General features: G+C 40.7%; 1 protein-coding gene across 1 annotated transcript in view; it reads right to left on the bottom strand.

The window, feature by feature from the left end:
• Positions 1 to 2558: 2558 nt before the first annotated feature.
• The window catches only part of ephb2b (eph receptor B2b), a 124333-nt gene continuing 105567 nt past the window's right edge, over positions 2559 to 21324 (bottom strand). Inside the window, exons 8-16 of the mRNA XM_008306911.1 lie at positions 20979 to 21087; positions 19481 to 19545; positions 17710 to 17832; positions 17288 to 17535; positions 12921 to 13136; positions 12333 to 12482; positions 9887 to 10080; positions 8888 to 9043; positions 2559 to 7408 (exon numbers count right to left, since the gene is read on the bottom strand). Coding sequence (XP_008305133.1) covers positions 7300 to 7408; positions 8888 to 9043; positions 9887 to 10080; positions 12333 to 12482; positions 12921 to 13136; positions 17288 to 17535; positions 17710 to 17832; positions 19481 to 19545; positions 20979 to 21087 — 1370 coding nt within the window. The 3' untranslated portion in view covers positions 2559 to 7299. The remainder of the gene's footprint in view (positions 7409 to 8887; positions 9044 to 9886; positions 10081 to 12332; positions 12483 to 12920; positions 13137 to 17287; positions 17536 to 17709; positions 17833 to 19480; positions 19546 to 20978; positions 21088 to 21324) is intronic.

The following is a 21324-nucleotide window of genomic DNA, read 5'->3' as shown; positions in this document are numbered from 1 at the left end:
TGATATGCCAAAAGAAGTTCTGTTCATAGGTGGATCACAAATGACATTTAAAAAAAAATTAAGTTACATTTTTTAAGCATGTAAAAAAATGCTCTTATGGCTGAATGTGACTACCATAAACCACAAGCCACCAGGAAGGCCCGACCACCAACTGACCTTTAATCACCAAAAGAACACACTTTGTTTGCAGATTTAAAAAAAAAAAAAAAAAACACACCCCAGGCCCTAAAGAGGGCAGATTGAGTGGAGTCACAAGGCTGTAGCTATGAATTATGGGTTGTATATAAAAGAGAAGACTGCAGGCATCTCTACAAATCCTACAGTTTCCCACTTAGCCACCATTCGGTCTACAACAAAACATCTCCGTGCATCTGCCAAACACACAACCCAAACATACATTTCATGTTCCCAAATTAAACTATGAATTTTGGATTCCACCCAGTAGCTGCAAAAACACACTGCCATCAGTCACATAACACTCTGTAATCTCCCTCACACCCTCTTTTCCTCCCCCAGTTGCACATTATGATCCTCAAAGCTCAGATGAAAATCCCTCTCTCTGGTTTGTTCCCATGCTTTGCCGTGCTGGGCCCTGAGTCATCAAGGTGTAAGAAGGTTGTGGGCGGGGGGGAGGAACTTGCGGGTGGTCGAGGGCAGCAGTAGAAAAGGTTTGGCATACCAGCGGGGTCCCCTCTCCAATGAACTCCTGAACCCCTCCTCTCCTGCTCATGGGGTAAACTTTTTAACACACGCGCCTTTCTCCGCCGGGTCAGGCCGAGGTCTCCAGCCTTTCACGCGTCGGCCGCTAATGAGGTTTCAAAATCTCAAGGCAAGGTGAAGGGAGTCTGACCTACACTCAAGAAACTGAGCCACTCTTGCTCAAATCACTTCTGACATAAAACCACAGAACAATGTGCAGTAGTCTGGCTCTGGGGATACACTGAGAGAAGTGATGCAAACCCAAACGTTTAATTTGACCTCAAAAATTATCACCGGATTTGCTTCTACTCTCTGGCAGCCTAAGTCCATTATGATGTGTATACAATGCGGCATTTGTGGACATGAAAGCAAGCAACTTACCAAATTTGCGGCCGTGCTTTAAGCATTGGTGCATTACTGAGGGAGTTACAGAGTTTTCTTCTTAAAACCATGGGAAATTACATCGTTTCTGGAGGACTTTTTTTTGCAAATCCGAATGTGAGCTAAAAGAAATGTCCTGCATGCAAGAGTTGTAACATCAGAAGTTCAAGACTCTTCCTTTTACATCTTTCTTAATCTACACCCCCATTAAAATGAATGTCAGGATGAATATTTTACATCACGCTGTAATCAACTAGCACACAGCAGTCTGCTCTCCAAAGGCAGAGAGCAATGACTATAGAAGAAGGTAAGGAAAAGGGCTTCAAACTGGCAATAAACTGCATAAAGGATGGAAGGTTGTAATAAATCAATACTGTTTTACTTTGCAAAAAAAAATCATCGCCATAGAACTTTAAAAACCAGATGCTGCACTTTGCCTTTAAGGATCGTAAAGGAGAAAATGCAATATCTTATTACAAAATATGTTTTTCAGCTTTTTGTCAACTTTGCATAGTTTGTTTAATGACTCTCTGCAATTCTTAGTTAATGTGTATCTGCTTTGTTATGTGTGAAGGTGACATATGCAAAATCAAAATAATAGTTTTGCAAATATATGAATTAATATATAGCATAGCAAAACCAAATTGCATAGATCACTTACTTACTTGTTTAACTGTCAAGATGACAGTTCTTGTAAAACTGACATATATAATTTGGACAAAACTATAGAGATAAAACTATTTTTTTAACTTTAGCTAAAGCTAATCAAGGCCAACTAGTTGTAGCTCTCTTGTTGTAACTGTTCAGTCGGACGTTGTTATTTCTAATCTACAATTTACAATTCGTTTTTTGTTGTAACTGTAAATGTGTGCTATTTACAAAAACATAAATTTCTGCAGTATAATTATTTTTTCAAAACAAAAAAAGTCAAAGAGGCAGATTCTGATCCTACTACTTACCTTTGCTATTAAAACGAAATAAATTCCAATCATCAGTATTAACGTTACATTCTTCAACAGATTTAAAAGATAATTCTAAAATGTTTGACTGCATTTAAAAAAAATAAATACATTTTAATAGTATCTACAGTTGCTTTCACATATTTAAATGTCATTTAGTGTTGACAGCTGTAATGGTTTTGTGTCTACAGCTAGAAATCTGATAAAATTATACATATTTTATGCCAAACGATTTTTAAAATATTTAGTCTGATTTCAGAGGAAATACAATAAAAGTATGAGTGAAATTTATTTTAGAAATATGGCCATCATAAAAATTGTACCTAATGAATTAATAACTCAACTTTTATGCATTTCTAAAAGTGTAGTTGGAGATAAAGGCCCAATGATTTGCTGATTGAAACCACAGATGACATATTGCCATCATTCAAATCACTACTGTTAAAAAAAAAAGAAAAAAAAGAGGAACAAATAGGAATAAACTACTCATCACTATTTTATTTTTTATAACAGATCTTATTTTTTTTATTGAGGAGAGTCAAGTTGGGCTTTCCATTTTTAGAAAATAAACCAATGACAATATTACAAATAATGAAATTGTTACATCATTCACAGGGTTACAGTCAATATACATTTATACAGAAATACAGGATTCTCCCACATCAGTCACAGTGGTCTGAACCGGCACTGGTCTATAATGTGGGCTTTGACAGACCAGGGGAACACATCGAGGTCCCCTGCCTGCACTAACCAACAGCCAGAGTGGTAGTGGTGGTGGAGGAGGGGGGCGTCCAGGGGCAGGGTGGATGGTGGGGTTGGGAGGGGGGCAACAGAGAGAAACACAGGGTCATAGAGGGGAACATAGGTGGCTATGGAGTTCTCCCTGCTGCAGCATTCGGACCTGAAAACTGTCCCTCCAACAAGCCACGTCTGACCACCACAGCAGTAGAGGGCGCTCCGGTGCTTCGTCCTGCAGCCTTCAAACAGAAGCCATTTTCTATCTGCCACAACAGGAGGCGGACTTCACGCTCTCAACATACTGCAGTTAGGCGGTGTTCAAACGCAGCCCAGTGGGTACAGCCTGGCACAGCTCATGTTTATCCACACTATCATGTAACTGTAACACTGAGACTTAACAGTTTTCCTCCGTCCTTCAAAAATTGGCACACGCTGAGGGCAGGGCTGAGCGCTTTTACTTTGCTTCACAGATGTAAAAGGAGAAAAGTACAATATGTTTCGCTGAAAGTTGCAGTTTGGCAGACGCTGTGTGAAACCCGTCGCTGGCGTCACAACCGCAACACATCTTTCATTTCCAGAGGAAAATTGTAAAACGCTTTTTTTTCTTTTCTTTTTTTTTTTTTTTAAGGGAAGCTGAAGTCTGTGGCATATTTTTTTTTGTTGTTGTAAAATTTCACACTAAAACTACACCTGGTTGAAAGTTAAATAGTGTTTGTGGAAAGTGAATAGTAGAAAGAACTGATTTAAAGGGGGAATAAGCAAAGCGCACAAATACCTTTCTGTATATACAAACCGTCAACTTTCCCAGTGATCAAATATTCTGACATATCCAACTGCACTTCTGAACTGGGAAAAGCAATTTACAGACAATTATTTCACCGAGATGAAATATTAAGTCTGATTTCGGAGGCAATAAAAACAAAACAAAGCAAAAAAAAATAATCACGCTGAGTGAAATTTAGAATTATGCCCATCATATAAACTGTACCAGATGAATTAATAATTTGACGTCTATACATTTGTCCAGTAGTCCAGAAGTTGGACACGAGGGCCCAATGATCTTTGCTCAGCTTGAACTGAAACAATATGTCTCCTTTGTGCCGGCAGAATCATAAAATACATATAGTAAATACTTCATGCGGTTCAACACTCCACATTCAAACAAAAGTTGTTGTTTTTTTTTTCCTTTAGATGAAATGGAAAACAAGAAACCAAACCTTTAGAAAGACCTTGGCAAAAAAAAGAAAGGTATTCTCGGAACTGCAAGAAAATACAGACAGTATGCATACTGTCACATACTGGAACATAAAATCAATCTCAGCAATATTCAGCCCTAGCAATAAGAACGTCTGCCACCCTGTTTAAGGTAGTTCCTTGAAGCAAACGTCAAGGATAATTGCTTGATTAATAGCTCAAAGTCTTGGCAGCACCCATGGACAAGCATCTGAATGAGCTTTAATGGGACTGGAGCAAAACCTCAGCAGCCTCGCGTATACTTGAGCTTAATTTCTTGAACAGTAAGTGTTTTTCCTGACGACGGAATATTTGCTGTACCATGAGAAGGCATACAGTCTCACTAAATAAAACTGATGAGCTGTTAAGTGTTGAGAAATGGAAAGGGAAGATGCTCTAAAGCTCAGGGAAAAAGAAAAAAAAAAAAAACACAAAATATCAAACTGCACGTTGGCATGAGTGGCATTTAGGTCACAGCATCACTTCTCACTCGCTTCTTAGCTATGACTTAACAGCTCATGATTCTCCTCCTCCAGTTTCATATGTTATGAAAAGCTTCCAGGGAAATATTTGTTCTGATGTGTTGTACTGCAGATGAAAATAACCAAGCAGAGGATTGTGGAGCAGAGGAGGAGTAAAAAAAAAAAATCCTTCCACTCTTGGCCTTAAACCTATCTGGACAGCCAAGGATGGCGAAAGGTGGGATGACAGCGATGCAGCAACTGAGGTTTCTCACTTTCTTTAACCGGGGCTTTGGTGCTAAAGCTGTCTGCGGTGACAAACGCGAAAACTCAGGTCAACGTCTGAGGATTTGGTACGAGCGAACAACGGAGGAATCTTTTGTCACGTACTCGGTGGCACGCAGCATCAGGACAAGACATGACACAGCTGCCCCCGCCGATGAGTGTCAGCTCAGCCCGCTGCTGTTGATGCTTTTAAACGCGCCGAGACGAAACAGGACAACTGGTCAGAGCTGACTGTGTCGAGATCAGTGGAAGCGGCAGACAGGTGGCCGACAGGCATGTATGTGATCAAGAGGACAGGGGAGGGAATCAGTGCCTTGGACGGAGCGGCTGTGATCGGGGTGCGGCCGCCCCGCTGCGACCAGACACATCTGACCGATGGCTCACAGCTGGACGTCCATGTCTGGCTGTCAGGTCTCGGAGCGGGAGCCCAGTGGGAGCTCTGCACTGTTGATATCATTTACTGGCTGTGTACATAAACCCCTGCCTGATTCACTGTCACTGGGGAATCACTGCATTGCTACAAGTGCCATCCCCCCCCCCTGCATAACCCTTACAACAGGTTACTGACAACAACACAAACAATGATTGACAGCTCTGTACTCATGAGACAGTATTGTTCACAGGAAACCATACAATAAATGCATATACTGCCTATAAACTGAAACCGAGGCCCGTTACAGGGAAAATGCTGTTTATCTACATGGTTTTGTGCACCAACATGATTCATGTTTTAAAAATAACTTCAAAGCATCGATGGAAGATCCAGAGTGTTTGATGGAGTCACACAGTAGACTCAGTGCAGAAAAAAAAAAATCTAAAAGTAATAACAACAATTCAATAATACCCATACAGAAATTGCAATAATATAACACATTGCATTTTTGTTTTTCATTCAATGAACGTCTGATTGTAAAGTCTATTTGTGAGTGTGTTGTGTGTGTGTGTGTAAAACAACCATGTGTGGTATCAAAACTTTAACACTTTAAACATAAAAATGTCTTTTCAAAAGGAAAACTGGAAGAAGAAGAACAGTAAATATAATGCAGCCACATTATACTCTGTAAAGTGTGTCAAATCCAAGCTCTTACCAAACAGAGTTCTAGTAATTGCAGCAAATCAAAGCACTGTGAAATTAACCACTCACTCAGCATGCTATCAAACACGAGTCCCGATGCTTCAGGAGCTTCTTGGTGCGCGTGTGCAACATGAGCATGTACGCACAGACGGCACTGGAGATGAACGACATGAGGGAGGACGCTATAACGGGACATACTGTGTGTATGGAGACTCTGATGTAAACACTAGGACCTGTTTCCTTATTCTGTGGATCTCTGTAGGAAGTCAATTTTCAGTTTGTGTTTTTCTCCACAAGCTTTCTTTTTTTTTTTTCTCTCTCCACAAATTAAAGAAATAAACTGATGTTGACAACAACTTAAATTGTCCCTGTAGTCAGTTCTGCTCCAGAACTGATCAACTCTAACCGTCTCTGAGTCGTCATGTTATGGCAGGTCAAGTGCATCTGATATGTACAGTACAGGATCATGACTGGGGTGCAAAAGAGAAGAGTTCTATTTGGCAGGCTGTGAATATTTCACCGTGAAAAGAAAAAAAATAAAAACTTGTCATTTTGTCTTTAGTGAGAGGAAGCATGGTGAGAGGGAGTCTTCATCACAAAATGTCACACAATATAGAAAACTACTTGCAATGAGAAAAAAAAACCGTTTTTCTTTTCACCGTGTGAATTGTCAGTCTGATTGAATGTGTTTTTGTTTTTTTTCTTTTTGTGTTTTTTTTTTTTTTCTTTTTGTGTTTTTTTTTTTTGTTTTTTCATCGTGTTTCCTGGGGAAACAGTTGGGTGTGCACGTCGGATCCCCCAGTCTCCTCTACAGTTTGCCTTTCAGAAGGCCACAGAAAACTCTGCGTTTCCACACGATGTCCAAAATTAAAAACAAAGACAATATCCACACCTTGCTGAGGATGGTCTCCTCAACTCTTCCTTGTTTTCTTTTTTTTTCCTTTTTTTTTTTTTTGCCCTTTTAAAGGGTAGCTTTCCTACTGCAGTTCATCTAGTGTACAACCTTATATCATCTATAAATTTAGATAAACTCCTTTCCTTTTTCAGTTTTTCTTCTTTTTTCTTTAAAAAATTCTTTACAAAATTATCAGAACAAACAAACCAAAAAATAAATGTTCTACATCAAATGAAAATTGGTGGAAGATTGAAAAAATGTGTTGCTGGTCACGTCTAACCTCCCATGTTTCTGGCTCTAAAAGGTGGGTTGGGCTGTGGGTCGTCTGATGCTTCATCGCGAGGACTTCCGCTTTCACGACTTTCTCCACAGCTGATTCCCAGGATGGAGGGAGAGTCAGGGTGAGGGGGTAAGAGGAGGATAGAGGGCAGTGGAGAGGGGACCGGGGGGATGAATGGTAGCCTGGTGGGAAGACCAGACATACAAAAAAATATCCACTCCATCCTCCGCCGCCCAGAGCCATGCATGCCAACCGCTTTTTTTTTTTTTTTCCTCCCCCTCTGCTCGGGAGGGTCAAACCTCCACCGACTGGATCTGGTTCATCTGTGCGCGCATCATCTGGACGCTGTTGAGGATCTTCTTTTGATGGCCTGCTAACGTCACACCAACCCTCAGGATGTCACTGTAAGAATAGACAGAAGCAGATGTCCGGCTGATGTTACCACATGCATACATACAATTTTTATTTCCATCTACGTAAATAGTAGGGATGCACACCATGTTGGCGACCACATCGGTATTGGCTGATATCAGTGTTTTTTCCCATATATCGGTATCGGTTCGATGAACAAATTTAGCCAATGTGAAAAACCGATGATTGTCCAACAGTAGCGCCTTCCTCTCTACATTTGATATTGCTGCTATTTCATAGATGTTTTCACTTAAATGGTCCTGGAGTTGAATGTCAAGAATGTTAAAATATGTTTTACTTTTGTTACGTATTGATAGTTTTCACGTTCTCACAGTGCTTACTTATACTCATTTTTCGGTGTGAACAAAAACTGAATATCGACATCGGTAATATCGGTTATCGGTGATATCAGAAATCTTAATATCGGATATTGGTATTGGCCAGAAATTTTAATATCGTGCATCACCTGTAAATATACTAAAAAGACAACCTGGCATTAGCCACAAAGTCTCGCACAGACACTGGTAATGTAATAATGCTACATATCACAGCATAATATGACAAACTAAGACATGACGGCATCACGGCAGAAAAGAAAAATTAAAAGTGAGATGTCAGTAACAAATGCAGGCATGAAACACTGTCATTCTGACTAAAAGCAGCTGCGTGTTCATGCATTTTTGAAGACAGAATGCTTATATAATCACAAAAACAATGTTTGAATGTCAGTTTTTCTACAACTGAAACTTCTCACGACTCTAAGACAAACGCAGAGAGCGACAAATTCACAACATCTCTATTCAGTCCGGTCCACCATAGACACAACATTCAGGGCAGAGGTCACGTGCTGTTGCCAAAATAAACAGCTCCGCATTGTATCAAGGCAGCGGCAGCAGCTCCAAACATCATTTACTCAGCGTCTGTTGAACACTTTCTTATCCATACAACAATGAAATTCCTCTCTCCTATTCACACTTGTGGGATTGCACATTGCCATCTGTTGTGTTCAAAGAACCGAAGCTCAACATCTCTGTGGGTTAAACTGCGGCTTGTGATACTGTTATCCTTTGACAAGAAATGATTTTTATCTCCCACTGGCATTCTTAACATGATTCCATTTCATATATTGAGCTGATTTTCCTCCTAGTATTTCAGCTAACTAACCCCATATTCTAAAGTTTCCTCGCAGTCTTTAAACTGAGGTCAAAGAGAGGCCTGCTGCACACATGGCAGAGAATAAAGGGCACTGTTATGGCTTGGAGCTATTGTGCCCACCGTTCAGCCTTGCGACTACAATATTACGATCTGCTAATTACATGCAGAGCTGGCGTCTTTCATAACGAGCCAGAGGCAAGAGTCTGGTGTTCGTTCGGGTTTTAGGGGGATATACAAGATTGAGCAAACCCGCTTCTTGTGATCGTTTTCCTCGTGCTTATCAAACCCAGAGTACCAGGAATCATCGGCACTTACTCCATGGTCATCTGAGACACCACATCAAACGTAGAAAAGTCAGCGTTGGCAAAGTTGTCTTTGTACTGGCCCATCTTGATGGCATCCAGCCATTCATCCACAGTGCTGAAGCTGGAGAAGTCTGGGATGCTGCGGTCCAGGAGGGGGAGATGAACACTGAGGGGGACACAAGCAGGGGCCATTAAGTGTAATGATAATACAGAATGGCAGGTCTAACATCATAGCCAGTTCAGACCACCTGTGTCTGATTCAAACATGAATTATTACATTACATTTTCAAAACGCAAGACAGAACTTAAAGCATCCCGCTGGCCTTATCCGTGAACCAATATTTTCCTTATAGAGGGTATTTTCCAAATGAAGTGATAGGCTTCGGGGAGCCAATATGTTCACTCAGTGTCTGTGGAAAATCTGGCCCTTGGTCCTGCACTCCACCACAAATGAAAGTACAGACGGGGGATAATGGAAATCAGCAAACCCTGGCTCTCAAAGGAAACTAACACCCAGAGCAGAAACGCTTGAAAATGTTTTGTTTCGAAAATTGCACAACTGCTTCAATCCAGGATTCGCCTGCAGCATTCGTGGGAAGGATCTGATCTATCAAACCAAAAGGCTTTAATTTACATAACCGCTCGGCGCCAGGAGAAACAAGAGACACTGTGTTCGGCAAAAGTGAACTGTGCCACGCATGTCACTGCAGCAAGAGTATGAATTTCCTGCGAGGAAGAGGAAGGTTCTTTATATTGAGACAACCTCAAATGCATCACATTGCTCGGGATGCTCAAGATCTGCATCAGTGCGAAATGATGCTGAAATCAAAGGCCTGTCTTCTGGGTTGAGATAGAACACATATGCGCATACCGCACGGAGACTGAAGGACAGAGCAAGGGAAAAAAAATTTACATTAAACAACAGACTATACCATATTCTACTGCTGACAAAGCAAACACAAGGAAATCATATAAAACAAATTTGATCAGCAGCATTCTCGTCACTCACCCTGAAGATAGAGGAGTCATGGCCTTCAGCGTGTTGGGGTTGCGGATCATCTTGTCAAGGTTGTTAACAATCTGGCTGAACTTGGGCCGGTTGTTGCGGTCCTTCTGCCAGCAGTCCAACATGAGCTGGTGCAGGGCGCTGGGACAGTCCATGGGTGGGGGCAGCCGGTAGTCCTGCTCTATGGCATTGATAACCTGTAGGGGGAGACACAGATCTCTAAGGGTCGCTAGGAGGTTCTACAAAGAGGAGGTCGATTGATGGAAAGAAGAGAGTGTGCGACCAGTTTTGGAAGAAGTACTTGTATCCTTTCCTTAAATAAATGTAACAGTACAATAGTGTGAAAATTCGACCTCCATATGGAGGTATTTAAAATGTACTATGCAGGCATTAAAAGAAAAAGTACTAGTTCTGAAGAAAAATCGGCAGTAAAACTTTATTATCTATTACATTACTAGATTGTTAGTGGCAGGAGTATTTTAGTGTTTAGCTGGAGCTAGTTTTTAAAAACTTATACAGGTAAGTTGCTTAATTCCCTCCAGTGTTTCCCAGTCTATAGGGTAGATTCTTTCCAAAAGGCTCACAAGAGCGACTGAAGTCGTTGTGAGATGATTAATGCGGCAGGGAAGATTTATAATAAATAAATAAAAAAAATCTGAGCTCATTTATTTGGACTTTTCTGAAAGCTTTGCAATTTTATTTAGTTTGAATTAAATCATCAATAAAGTTTAGAGCTGGAAGGTCTCTCTGGTGGAACTGCTCACAAAAGTGCTCATAAAAACCTGAAGTATGAAAAAGGGGCACAAAGCTCCGTCCAGCTTTTTCTGAGAGGTGACAAATATTGATTTCATGTTCAAGAATGCACTGTTTTTTTTAGTTGTTTTAAAGAAAAAAAAACTTTAACTAAAAAGTCACAAGTGCTGCATACAGTGGCAAAAAAAAATTCCATTGTTCATACTGTTCATCCTGTATATATACACTGCATCTATCTCATAGCATTAAACTAGTTTTTAAACCATATATACTGTTTCTACTCATTCTGTATATAATGCACCTTACTGCTGGTTTTGTACAACTAGTCCGATGCTAAACTGTTTCGTTGTCTTAGTGCTTGTGCTCTGTGCAATGACAATACAGCTGAATTTAATCTAATAGAAAAGTACAATATTTTTCCCTGAAATGTAGTTGAATGAGCACTACTTTTGCAAAAAAATATATATATACATATATTCATGTAAGGTACAAGCATCTTCGACTTTTACTAAAGTACATTATAAAGCTAAAGGTAAAGGAGTTAAATTCAATAAGCACAATGACCCAGCTGGAAACCATCCACACAGGACGTATGGATGCAATGAGTTTATAACGTAATGTTTTGCAAACTAGCTCCAACTTAAGTTCACAACAGTCTGTCACGTCTCATAAAAAATATTGGCAAAATATTGGCACTGATAAACATTACAAGAGCATCTGGGCCTCACACCAGGACGCGAAAACAACTGCCGCAGTCATTACTACGTGCAAAACTGCCTCAGAGTCAAAACTATTAAATTATAGTTATTACTTAACCATAAATACATGTAAAAGTATAAATATATATATTTGTGCACAAATCACCGCATTAGCTCTGCTCGTGAGGAGTTGTGAAACAGCAGTTAGGTCAGAAAGAACATAAACCTTATTCCACCAACTTCACATTTCCACTCGCACTCTGCCAGCAGTGACTTCATCTCTGGCCTTTTACAATGTATTTAATGCTCTCTCTCCATAAAGCCACCTTAAAGATATGTCTGACTCGGACAGTTGATGTTGTTGGTCGAGGGGAGCGCACAGAGGTGGTGCACAGTTAACAGAGTGGAACAACCCGGAGGACACTTGTGACGAGGACGAGCAATCCCCTGCTCATTATCAGGGCCATTAAAGAAGCTCCATTCAGACCCAGATTAATCTCATTCATGAGACCTCCAAACGAGGACCCCGATGGAGCAGAAACACTATCTGGAGCTGCTAATAAGATAACCGTTGAGGTCCTCAGTCCCTCTTAGCACATTAGTGTTCTCACTTTCAATTTGAAACTATTTTCATTATCTCTCTCCCCATAATTTGCTCTCCCCTCCACTACCCAGAGGGAGATAGGAAATGGAGGCTCCAGTCAAGAGCAGAAATTGTCCACTGAGCACTGCTGTGCATTGCAAATGATCTGATTATGTCTCTGTGGTGAGTGTGGGGGAATTTTCATATAAAACCCATGTGTGAAAGCCGCTGTTTAGCTAAGGGAAAGCAGATACAATGACAAAACGCATCTCTGAGGAATATGAGGCTGTAATGAAACTCAGGAAGCCAGAAATGTAAGTTTGTATTGAGGCCTCTCTAAAAATGTTCGAGGGGAACTTTGACTCAAGAATCAGCCTCCAATTTAAAAAGTACCAAAGGCAGCTTAAACACATACATCTTGATTGGTCATGTCCCAGTACGGCCTCTCTCCGTAGGACATGACTTCCCACATGACGATCCCGTAGCTCCACACATCACTAGCAGAGGTGAACTTCCTGTACTGGATAGCTTCGGGTGCAGTCCATCGGATAGGGATCTTCCCTCCCTGTGAACACAAAGGGCGCAACATCAGTGAGGGAAGCGAGACCGAAACCCGACCGTCACAGTGTCCTGGCTCTGGAGAGAGTCGCTGTTCACGCTAACAATACCGATGGTAATCCAAACTGGGAGATGGATATAACAAAACCCCTGGGAGGAAAGTGTGGTGCATGAAATACTGGAGAAGGAGGAAGGAGAGAACAGGTGATGTGTGTCTAGATAGGGAGAGCAGTGTGGGAGAGCACTGTAGTGTGTACGTCAGACCTCGGTTTAACCCTTAAAAAAAAAAAAATCCATCAAACTTGCAGGCAAATGAACTCTCAATCAGAGCAGTTCAATGTCAGGCAAGTTCTCGTTTACAAAATAAAACGCATTGACCCAGCTGTAGTGAGCGTGCGTCTCATTTATATGTCAAGGGAAAAGATAAGATTTGAATGTTTCATACCAGAGCACTGGTGTAAGTAGGGTCTGATGTATCATCCTCCAGGAAGCGTGAAAGGCCGAAGTCCGACACCTTGCACACAAGGTTACTGTTGACCAGGATGTTTCGGGCAGCAAGGTCACGGTGCACATAATTCATGTCGGCAAGGTACTTCATGCCCGAGGCGATGCCACGCAGCATACCAACAAGCTGGATCACAGTGAACTGCCCATCGTTTTGCTGCAAAACAGACAATGTGTGTTTCAATATCATATTGAGTGATTCAGAAGAGATGTTCCTTAAAATTCATTTGACAACATGTGTTTAGAGTCAGGCCATCAGGGTACATTTTAACTTCAAATAATTGATTTCAGTCAAAGACATAAAATATACTAAACCTAGGTGCAAAACTGCCTGTGAAATGTTCAGCTATTTGTTTTGTGACAACCTTGCCTCAACCTTTTTATTCAACCTTTTTCAGAAATGTCTCTTACTGTCTGACAGTAGTGTTTAGATACACACAAAAAAAATGTGACTCAGGGGAGTGAGTCATTTTTCTACAAACAAAAAAATGCAATTAGATTTCAAAAGATGACATAATCACATTTAAAACATATTCAAGACAAAATATTTCATTTTTACATTTCACTCAATAAACTTCAATTTGACTGTCTTTCTTGTAACAGATTTTTCCAGAGCTCACCCATGCAGTCCGTATTACAAATACACACACCTGACCTCCTAAAGTCATAATAATCATACATTGACACTCCTGTGTGGAGCTCACCCAGTATAGGTTAATGTAAAAAAGTTCTTTTAAAGATTTAGTTTCCCTGAAGCAGCCCTCCAGCAAAGCAATTAGTTGGAAACAAACTGTAAAACTAACACATTGTGCTACATGCATGGAGTGACTCATAAAGAGATTTTCTCCGACATTATGTGTATATAGTCAGATTATCAGGATATATTTCAACTTTAAAGTTCTAATTTCAGTCAAACACACTGATATTTATTGAACATAGGGGCCAAACTGCCTGCCAAATGTTGGCTATTTTGGATTGTTAGTTAGTGTAAGAATTAGTTTATTGTTTGTTTTTTTTAAAGTAACCTTTCAATGCCTTGCCTCAACCTTTTTATCCAACTTTTTCCCAATATGCCTCTAAGTGTCTGATATTAGGGTTTAGATGCAGAAAGAAAGAAAGAAAGAAAGAAAGAAAGAAAGAAAGAAAGAAAGAAAGAAAGGTAATAAAACAGAGGATTGGGTCATTTTCTCTAACAACAAAACGCAATCAGGATTTTCTATAATCACATTTAAGATAAAATGTTTCAATTTCTGTTTATGTTTGTTTTCTTCTTTAACTTAATAAACTTTGATTGTAATAGGCTTTTTCAGAACTCATCAATGCAGTCCATATCACAACATTATCCGGAGTGCATAACAATTTAATTTAGTCTTTTTTATGTGGAACCCAACCTGTGTAGGCTCATTAAAGAAAAGTTACTTTAAAGCTTAGTTTCCCTCAAGCAGCCCCGCAGGATACCGACAGCAAGGTTTGGGCCGGGCTCAACTGGCCTCAACAGGGCTGGGCACGACTAAGCCGGGTCTGGCTGGCTGTCTACAGCTGTTCCCCTCCATGGTTTGGTGAGGGCTTTACCCCATGCATGGGGAGTGTCTGGAGCAGTGGTGCAGCTGTGCCTCCAACTGCGCACACCTGCACTCTCCCCACCACCCACCACGACGCCCGGAAAACAGAGGATTCCAGAGAATGGAGCATGGGAGCTCGGGGCCGGGTGCGGACAGACAGAAAGGCTAAAAGAGGGGATTGGAAGGACAGCCGAGCAAGGCCCAGAGCACAGCCAAATTCCTCTGGCCTATTTCTCTTTCAAACGCTTTGCTACTCATTAGCTGAGTGGATGCTTCTCCTCACGTCAAGCTGCTCTTCCTCATGTACCACAGCAATTAAGCAGAATGCATTATTCATGAAACCTTTCTCACAAATACACATTGCCACCTAATCGGAGCGCTATGTTTGCATATAATTTAATTGGACAGATTCCTCCAAAGTCTTCAGGGTCAGGTTAGCTGGAAGGTAGAACCATGAATGTGAATAAAAGTCTGATTTATATGAAAATAATGTTTTACATCAAAGGCTGACTTTCATTCTTTTTACTTTCTCATCTTACAGTTGGCTCTGAATACCATCCCAGCTCTGATCAATCTATTCCTGCTCTAGATACCCCGCGGGCCTTCCTGTAGGAGGCAGCAGGGGAGACAATCCTTCAGCAGGCAGCTCAGCACAGACTGCAGTGACCATTTTTAAACAACCACCCAGCAATCACTTCAGAGAAGACACAAACCATGTTCAGAGGCTTTGACACTGTCAGCAATTGTTGTCATAAACTGTCACCGTGAGGTGCTGCAGAGGTTCCCTGTTGTTTTGAATACAATGTGCTGTCAAATATGTTTAGCAAACATCTACATATACACAAACACCCTTCACCGCGAGATCAAATTCCAAAAAGAGCTGATGCTTTGCATCTTGGAGCTCAGATGCAGAATGCTAATAAAGACTGTGAACCCAGCTTGAACAGTGCACTGTCAGGAGCTTGCATGTCTGTTTCTAGAGGTTGGTTTTGATGTAGTGTTAGAGCAGGAAGCCTAAACTGACTAACAGAGAGGGTATTATGCTGCTGTAAATCATTTAAAGGTGTAGAAGCTGTTTTCAGACAGAAATAATGCTGTGCAATTCTTTGATTACAGTCATTTTCAGAAAAATAAACGGTTCTTATTAATCATTTATTGTTTGTTCCACAGTGACTTTACAGCACAACTATAGAGTAACTTTTTAATTCAAAAGTGGCTTAAGTTAAATTATACTGCAGCACTCTTACAGGACTTATTTATACTTCCAAACTTGCATTAAAGAGAAAGTTCCTTTCACATCACCAGAGGTTTACATAAAAACAACCCTTTTACTGGGTTTATTTTACATCCCCAGTTTCCATAATTGAGACCACTTTTGGTTTATCCTAAAAATGCAAAATAAGCAATTAGGGTAGATGAAAGCACACACAAAAAACTATATTAGTCCAAGATTTGTTTTTATTATTTCACTAACATCCCAAGACAGATGGTGAAGGGTTGTCTGACATCTCATCTCATAGCCGGCTTCATTTTTAAACATCTGACATCTCATTTTAAGTCTAGCAAAGTATTTGAATTATTTATGTGGGTCGTAAATGGGGGAGCATGGCCAGTTCTCTGTAATATAATTCCCTGGTAAGATTATGAAAATTAAAAATCCAATGAACTTGTGAGCACTGCATATTTCTTGTCAAGGAGTGGAGGGGGAGTGGGGGGATAATGTGGCTTCTATTTGCATCCATACACAGTGGAGCATTATCAGCAATATGACGAAGAGGATGAGTGAATACAAAGCGAAAATAAGAGACATCAAAGAGCACGAGAAAGTCTTGGACTCTGCCTCGCCTTTCTCTTTATTATGCAGTTCAGTGTGACAGAAAATATACCTTATAGACAGCAAAACTGTATTAATGGTAAACACATATATTTGTAGTTAAGAATGTCTTTGAGTAACTTGTGATAGATACTGAACTAAACAGGAGACTTGGACTAAGACTAAGTGTTTATGTGCAAAAAGTAAGAAGTAAGTCATAATCTTGAGGTGGTAAAATTTCTGCAACAACTTTTGGTGGTAAATTTACCCAGTTGTAGTTTATTAACATTAATATTATGAATTGGTTTAATAGTAAAAAACAAGAAAAAATCTTGGCTTGTGTTCTGATTAACAATATGCTCTTTGCATAGCAGGGGTGGTTGCCTCTTGTCAGTTTTTGACAGGTAGTCGGCAGAACGCTCAGCAGTTGTCGAGTGCACTGTTGGACGGAGTCGTCAGACGCTCTCATTACACTAACATCATCACATCAATTTTTAGACTTGTCACAATAAAAGCCTTCAATTGAGACCTCCGAGCTTCAAAGCAGCGAAGCAGCTCGTGCTGTCAGGCTGTGAAGTAAGCGTTACCGTTAGCACGTACAGCCGCGGCGTGGATCTTTCAGCGGTTTTCTTTAGGTGTCATTCTGATATCAAACAACGTTAGATGTGACTTACCAGTATTTTCTTGTTTATTCATTATCAAATGGCTAAATATGCAACTGTCAGTAGCAAATATAAAAACACCTTGGAATGGCATTATTATATGTGACTATTTTTGTGCAGTGGTATATTTATACGTCACTTCATACTATGCAGTCCATAAACAAGTTAAATTTGTGGAAAATTATGTCAAATTAAATTGCACAGGTGTACTACTGATCCAAAAAAATTTCAGTTACAACTATTACAGGTGAAACAGAAATACAAAACTCACTCTGAGAAAGGTGTCCAGAGATCCATTCTCCATGAACTCAGTGATGATCATGACAGGACTGCTCTTGGTGACCACTCCTTCCAGATGAATGACGTTAGGATGGTCAAACTGCCCCATGATGCTGGCCTCGCTCAGGAAGTCCCGCCTCTGCTTTTCTGTGTATCCAGACTTCAGAGTCTTTATGGCCACAAACATCTCCCTTTTACCTGGAAGCTTTAGATTACCGCTGCACACTTCTCCAAACTCTCCTGTAATGAGGTTAAACAAAAACAAAGCAATAGTTCTATCAAACTCAGAGTGACACACGCAACTAAAAGTAAGCAGTTTTCTTTGCATCTACTTCTATTTAGTGATCAGCTAACAACCAAGCTATTCTATGGTGTTGTATTCCGTCCACGTTTCAGTCAGATTTTTTCCATTACCTGCACCAATGACCTGCTCAATCTTCACACAGGATATATCAATCTCCTTGGCGAACTCCCTCACAGCCTCGTTGGGGTCCTCATATGTGAACGGATCGATATAAATCTTCATTCCTGGAGTCACTTGTAAAAAAGGAAAGAGCCACTATAATATTTGATTCCTGTGGTCATGCTTACACTCCTGTGGGCTTGACAGTGAAACGCAGTCAGGCGCATTAACAATCAATTCACCTTGCATTCACACATTCCTGTACAATTATTTGATTTCTTGACATTCCGGTGGTGAAGGATGAAAGATGGAGGAGGTAGAGGGGTTACAAATGGTGGTTATGACTGGTGCCTCATGGCTACTGTGAGTAACTATTCAGCCAGCAAGGACATGGTACCTCCAGTCCTCTTAACTGTGATAAGGTGAGTTAATATATATATATATTTATTTATATATATATATCATCTCCTGTGAGTCATAGAGCCATTAACGCTCAGGAGAGAAACCTGGCCCCTATATCAGCATCGCTCAGCTCCACTCCAAGAAATAAATTGGCTATCCTAAGCCCTGATGCCAGGTAAATTGGCTTAAGGTGGCCTTTAAGTGTTCAGGGACTTAAGTGTCCCGAGTTTTAAATCCGATTATTCGGCTCATACCTCCACATCAGGCCGCAGGCTATTTGAATGGATACTGAACTCATGCCTGGGCTGCAGCAGAGCTAGACGAGCATGCACACTGCCTCAAAACCTGGCACACTACGCTGAAGAAACATGCTGCAGAGATGAACAGATGGAGAGGATCTTACCAGGCAAAGCCCCCCATTACTAAAACCCTACAATCTCTTCCCAAACCAAAGCGCTGTTCAGCAGACCACCTTCCTGCGATGGCAAAGACCACCAAAAAAACAAGGGCAGAAGTCTGAACTGTGACTGGTGTTAGGACAGGGTGCACACAAAACACATTGGCCTCTGCTGTTAATAGCTGTGAAACACCCGAGCCTTTTACTGGCACACTTTTCACCGAGTCGCGAACTGCACTTCTTTGCACAGCATGATTGGATTCTATTGAGAAAGCAATCACCTTTAGAGTGGGATTTACAAAAAATAAAAAATAAATAATGGGTGAAGCAGGATGGTAATTACACCATCAAACACACAAATTAAGATGTGGTCATAAACTCAAGACGGAAATAGATCTGTGTTTTTCAAATCAGGCAGGGGTAAGACAGATTAGCCGGAGCCAGGGAGAAATTACTTCTCGGCTTTTCCTCACAGATTTATCTCTGCATTATTGTCATTTAAGCTCTATGCTACTGTACCGTATGAAGAAAGAAAATCATTGAGTAATTCCATTCATTCACCAAGTCTTTTGAATTTTTTAACAATGGCAAATGACTCATGTGCATTAGCATGCTAATGGCCTTAACGTGAGCGAAGACTGACCTATTTTCAGCACAATGGATTTAGTTAACTATGAAATGTGATGCACAGAACACACACTCTTGAAGACTGGTTTTGATGTGGGCAAATCCAGACTCTGTGCGAGCAGAGTCAAACAACAGGCGAGATTACTTCGTAAGTGAGGGGGACGGGCAAATAAAGCGGCGCTGTGTAGCCAAGGACACCAGAATGCAAGGTGGTAGCCATGGAGACAGGTGTGTGAGGCAGCGGAGGGTTGAATGATAGCCATGGAGATGACTATGTAACGTGGTCGTCATGGAGACAGGTGTGTCTGGTGCCGAAAGGAGGGAACTGAGCAGAGAGGAGCGGCGGGTTTACTCACTGTGGCCGCTGGTGTAGTGCTGCAGTTTGTCTGTGTATTCTGAATCAGCCCTGTCAAAGCCACGCCTCCTGGGGGAAAGACAAAGAACTCTAGCTCTGGTTCAAAGATAGGGAGCAGGGAGGTGGAGAAACACAGATCAAACACCCCCAGGTCTACTTACACTAAAGACACACCAGCAGAGCCAGGACTGAGTAGGTAGAGAAGCATTTGTTTGTTTGTTTTTTGGCTGCACTGAATCAAGATATCAAACCATGCAGGCATCCTACACAAATATATCTTTATTTTTTTCTTTTGAAAATGCTTGCTTCAAAATTGTTTCAAAAGGCTTTTTACAGTTTGTCTTTCATTCAAACGTCATACAATAAAGGGGAGCGTGCATTTTTAAATTCTTAGTAGACAAGCATCATAATTTTTCTTTTACACAGACTGTTGACAGGAGCTGTGTGATGCATTGTGGTTTAGTTTAGTTACATCACACAGACTGCAAAAAAAAGACAGCCTAAGTCTGGGCATGATTAAGAGTTTTGAACAAGACAGGACAAATACCCCTCAGGCAGAGTTTCTTAATAACCAACAGTGGCAAAACAAATCAACGATCAAGTATGTAGTAGTAAGCTAATACGATGTAAGCAGATCAGATTTCAGCCAGGTCTAACAAATCAACCTTAAATACAGATGCTTGTCAGTGTCACTGTACAATTCAGAGTTTTTGCCACTGACTCAGTCTCAGGTTTCATATTACCTTATACAGTTTTTAAAATATTGATATTGGACTAGGAACTGAGGCAAGCGAGATATACGATCTTCTGTACGGAGCAAGTTTTCATGCATATCAGTTTAGCACACTTACTATTTGATGTAATTTTATATTCCATCCGTTTAAAGTGTAAGTTCTCATTATACTCAGTCATTGACTTTCACTGGGTCTATTCTTCAATGCGGTGTGCAACCTACTGGATGTCAGTATGAAATCATAATTCAAGATAGCAATATGCGTAAAAAAAAAAAGTCTATTTAACATCCAATTAAAAAAAAATCTCTCTCTATATATATATATATAGAGGGAATATACGTATGTTCATAATTCCATCTCATACTCAGTCAAACAGAAACATTTACAGAGCTTTAATTTGAAAGAAGTTGACTTTTATATATTATTTCTGCTCTGGAAGCATTGAAACGTATTAATAATTAACATATTTCAACCCAGATGTTTTTATCTTTGCTACTCACGTTTATGGTTATGCTCACATTATGCTAATCTGATTTTAGAGTACATGCATTGTTTACACCACATTATGCTTCCTTCTCTTTTCTGCAGCTGTCTCAATCCATATTACAAAACGCAATGTACCTTTGCAACTTACATTTATACAGACCTCTTGTACCCTTATCTGATGTAACACAACAACAACAACAACAAAAAAGGGAAAAATTTCCATTTTTGCAAGCGAGTTGAGATGAGGATTTCTGTAAGACTGCGACAGGACTGACTCACCGGTTGCAGACGATAATGATGACAACCACAGCAATGAGGAACACCAACCCAGCAGCTGCCGAGCCAATGATGAGAGGCAGCTTCTCCTGAATGCTGGTGTTGTATTCCGCTATAGAAAGAAGAAACACATGGATAAACACAATGCCACGTATGCACACACGTGCACGCACAGTCACAAGCTTGCAACATATGGGCAAGCATCTGAGCCGCTGCATATGGAGGGAGCAATGGGTGACAGACAGACATACGGCTGGGTGAACCAATGAGCATCTTGGCATCTTGACTGGCTGCATGGACCATTTTCCAAAGCACACTGAATGTGCTCAGACGCCGCAGATATGGACAA

Source organism: Stegastes partitus, unplaced genomic scaffold, assembly GCF_000690725.1.
Source record: "Stegastes partitus isolate 25-593 unplaced genomic scaffold, Stegastes_partitus-1.0.2 Scaffold49, whole genome shotgun sequence".
NCBI classification, from domain to species: Eukaryota; Metazoa; Chordata; class Actinopteri; family Pomacentridae; genus Stegastes; species Stegastes partitus.
The sequence above is the reverse complement of the archived record's forward strand: the minus strand, read 5'-3'. Positions and strand labels throughout refer to the sequence as shown.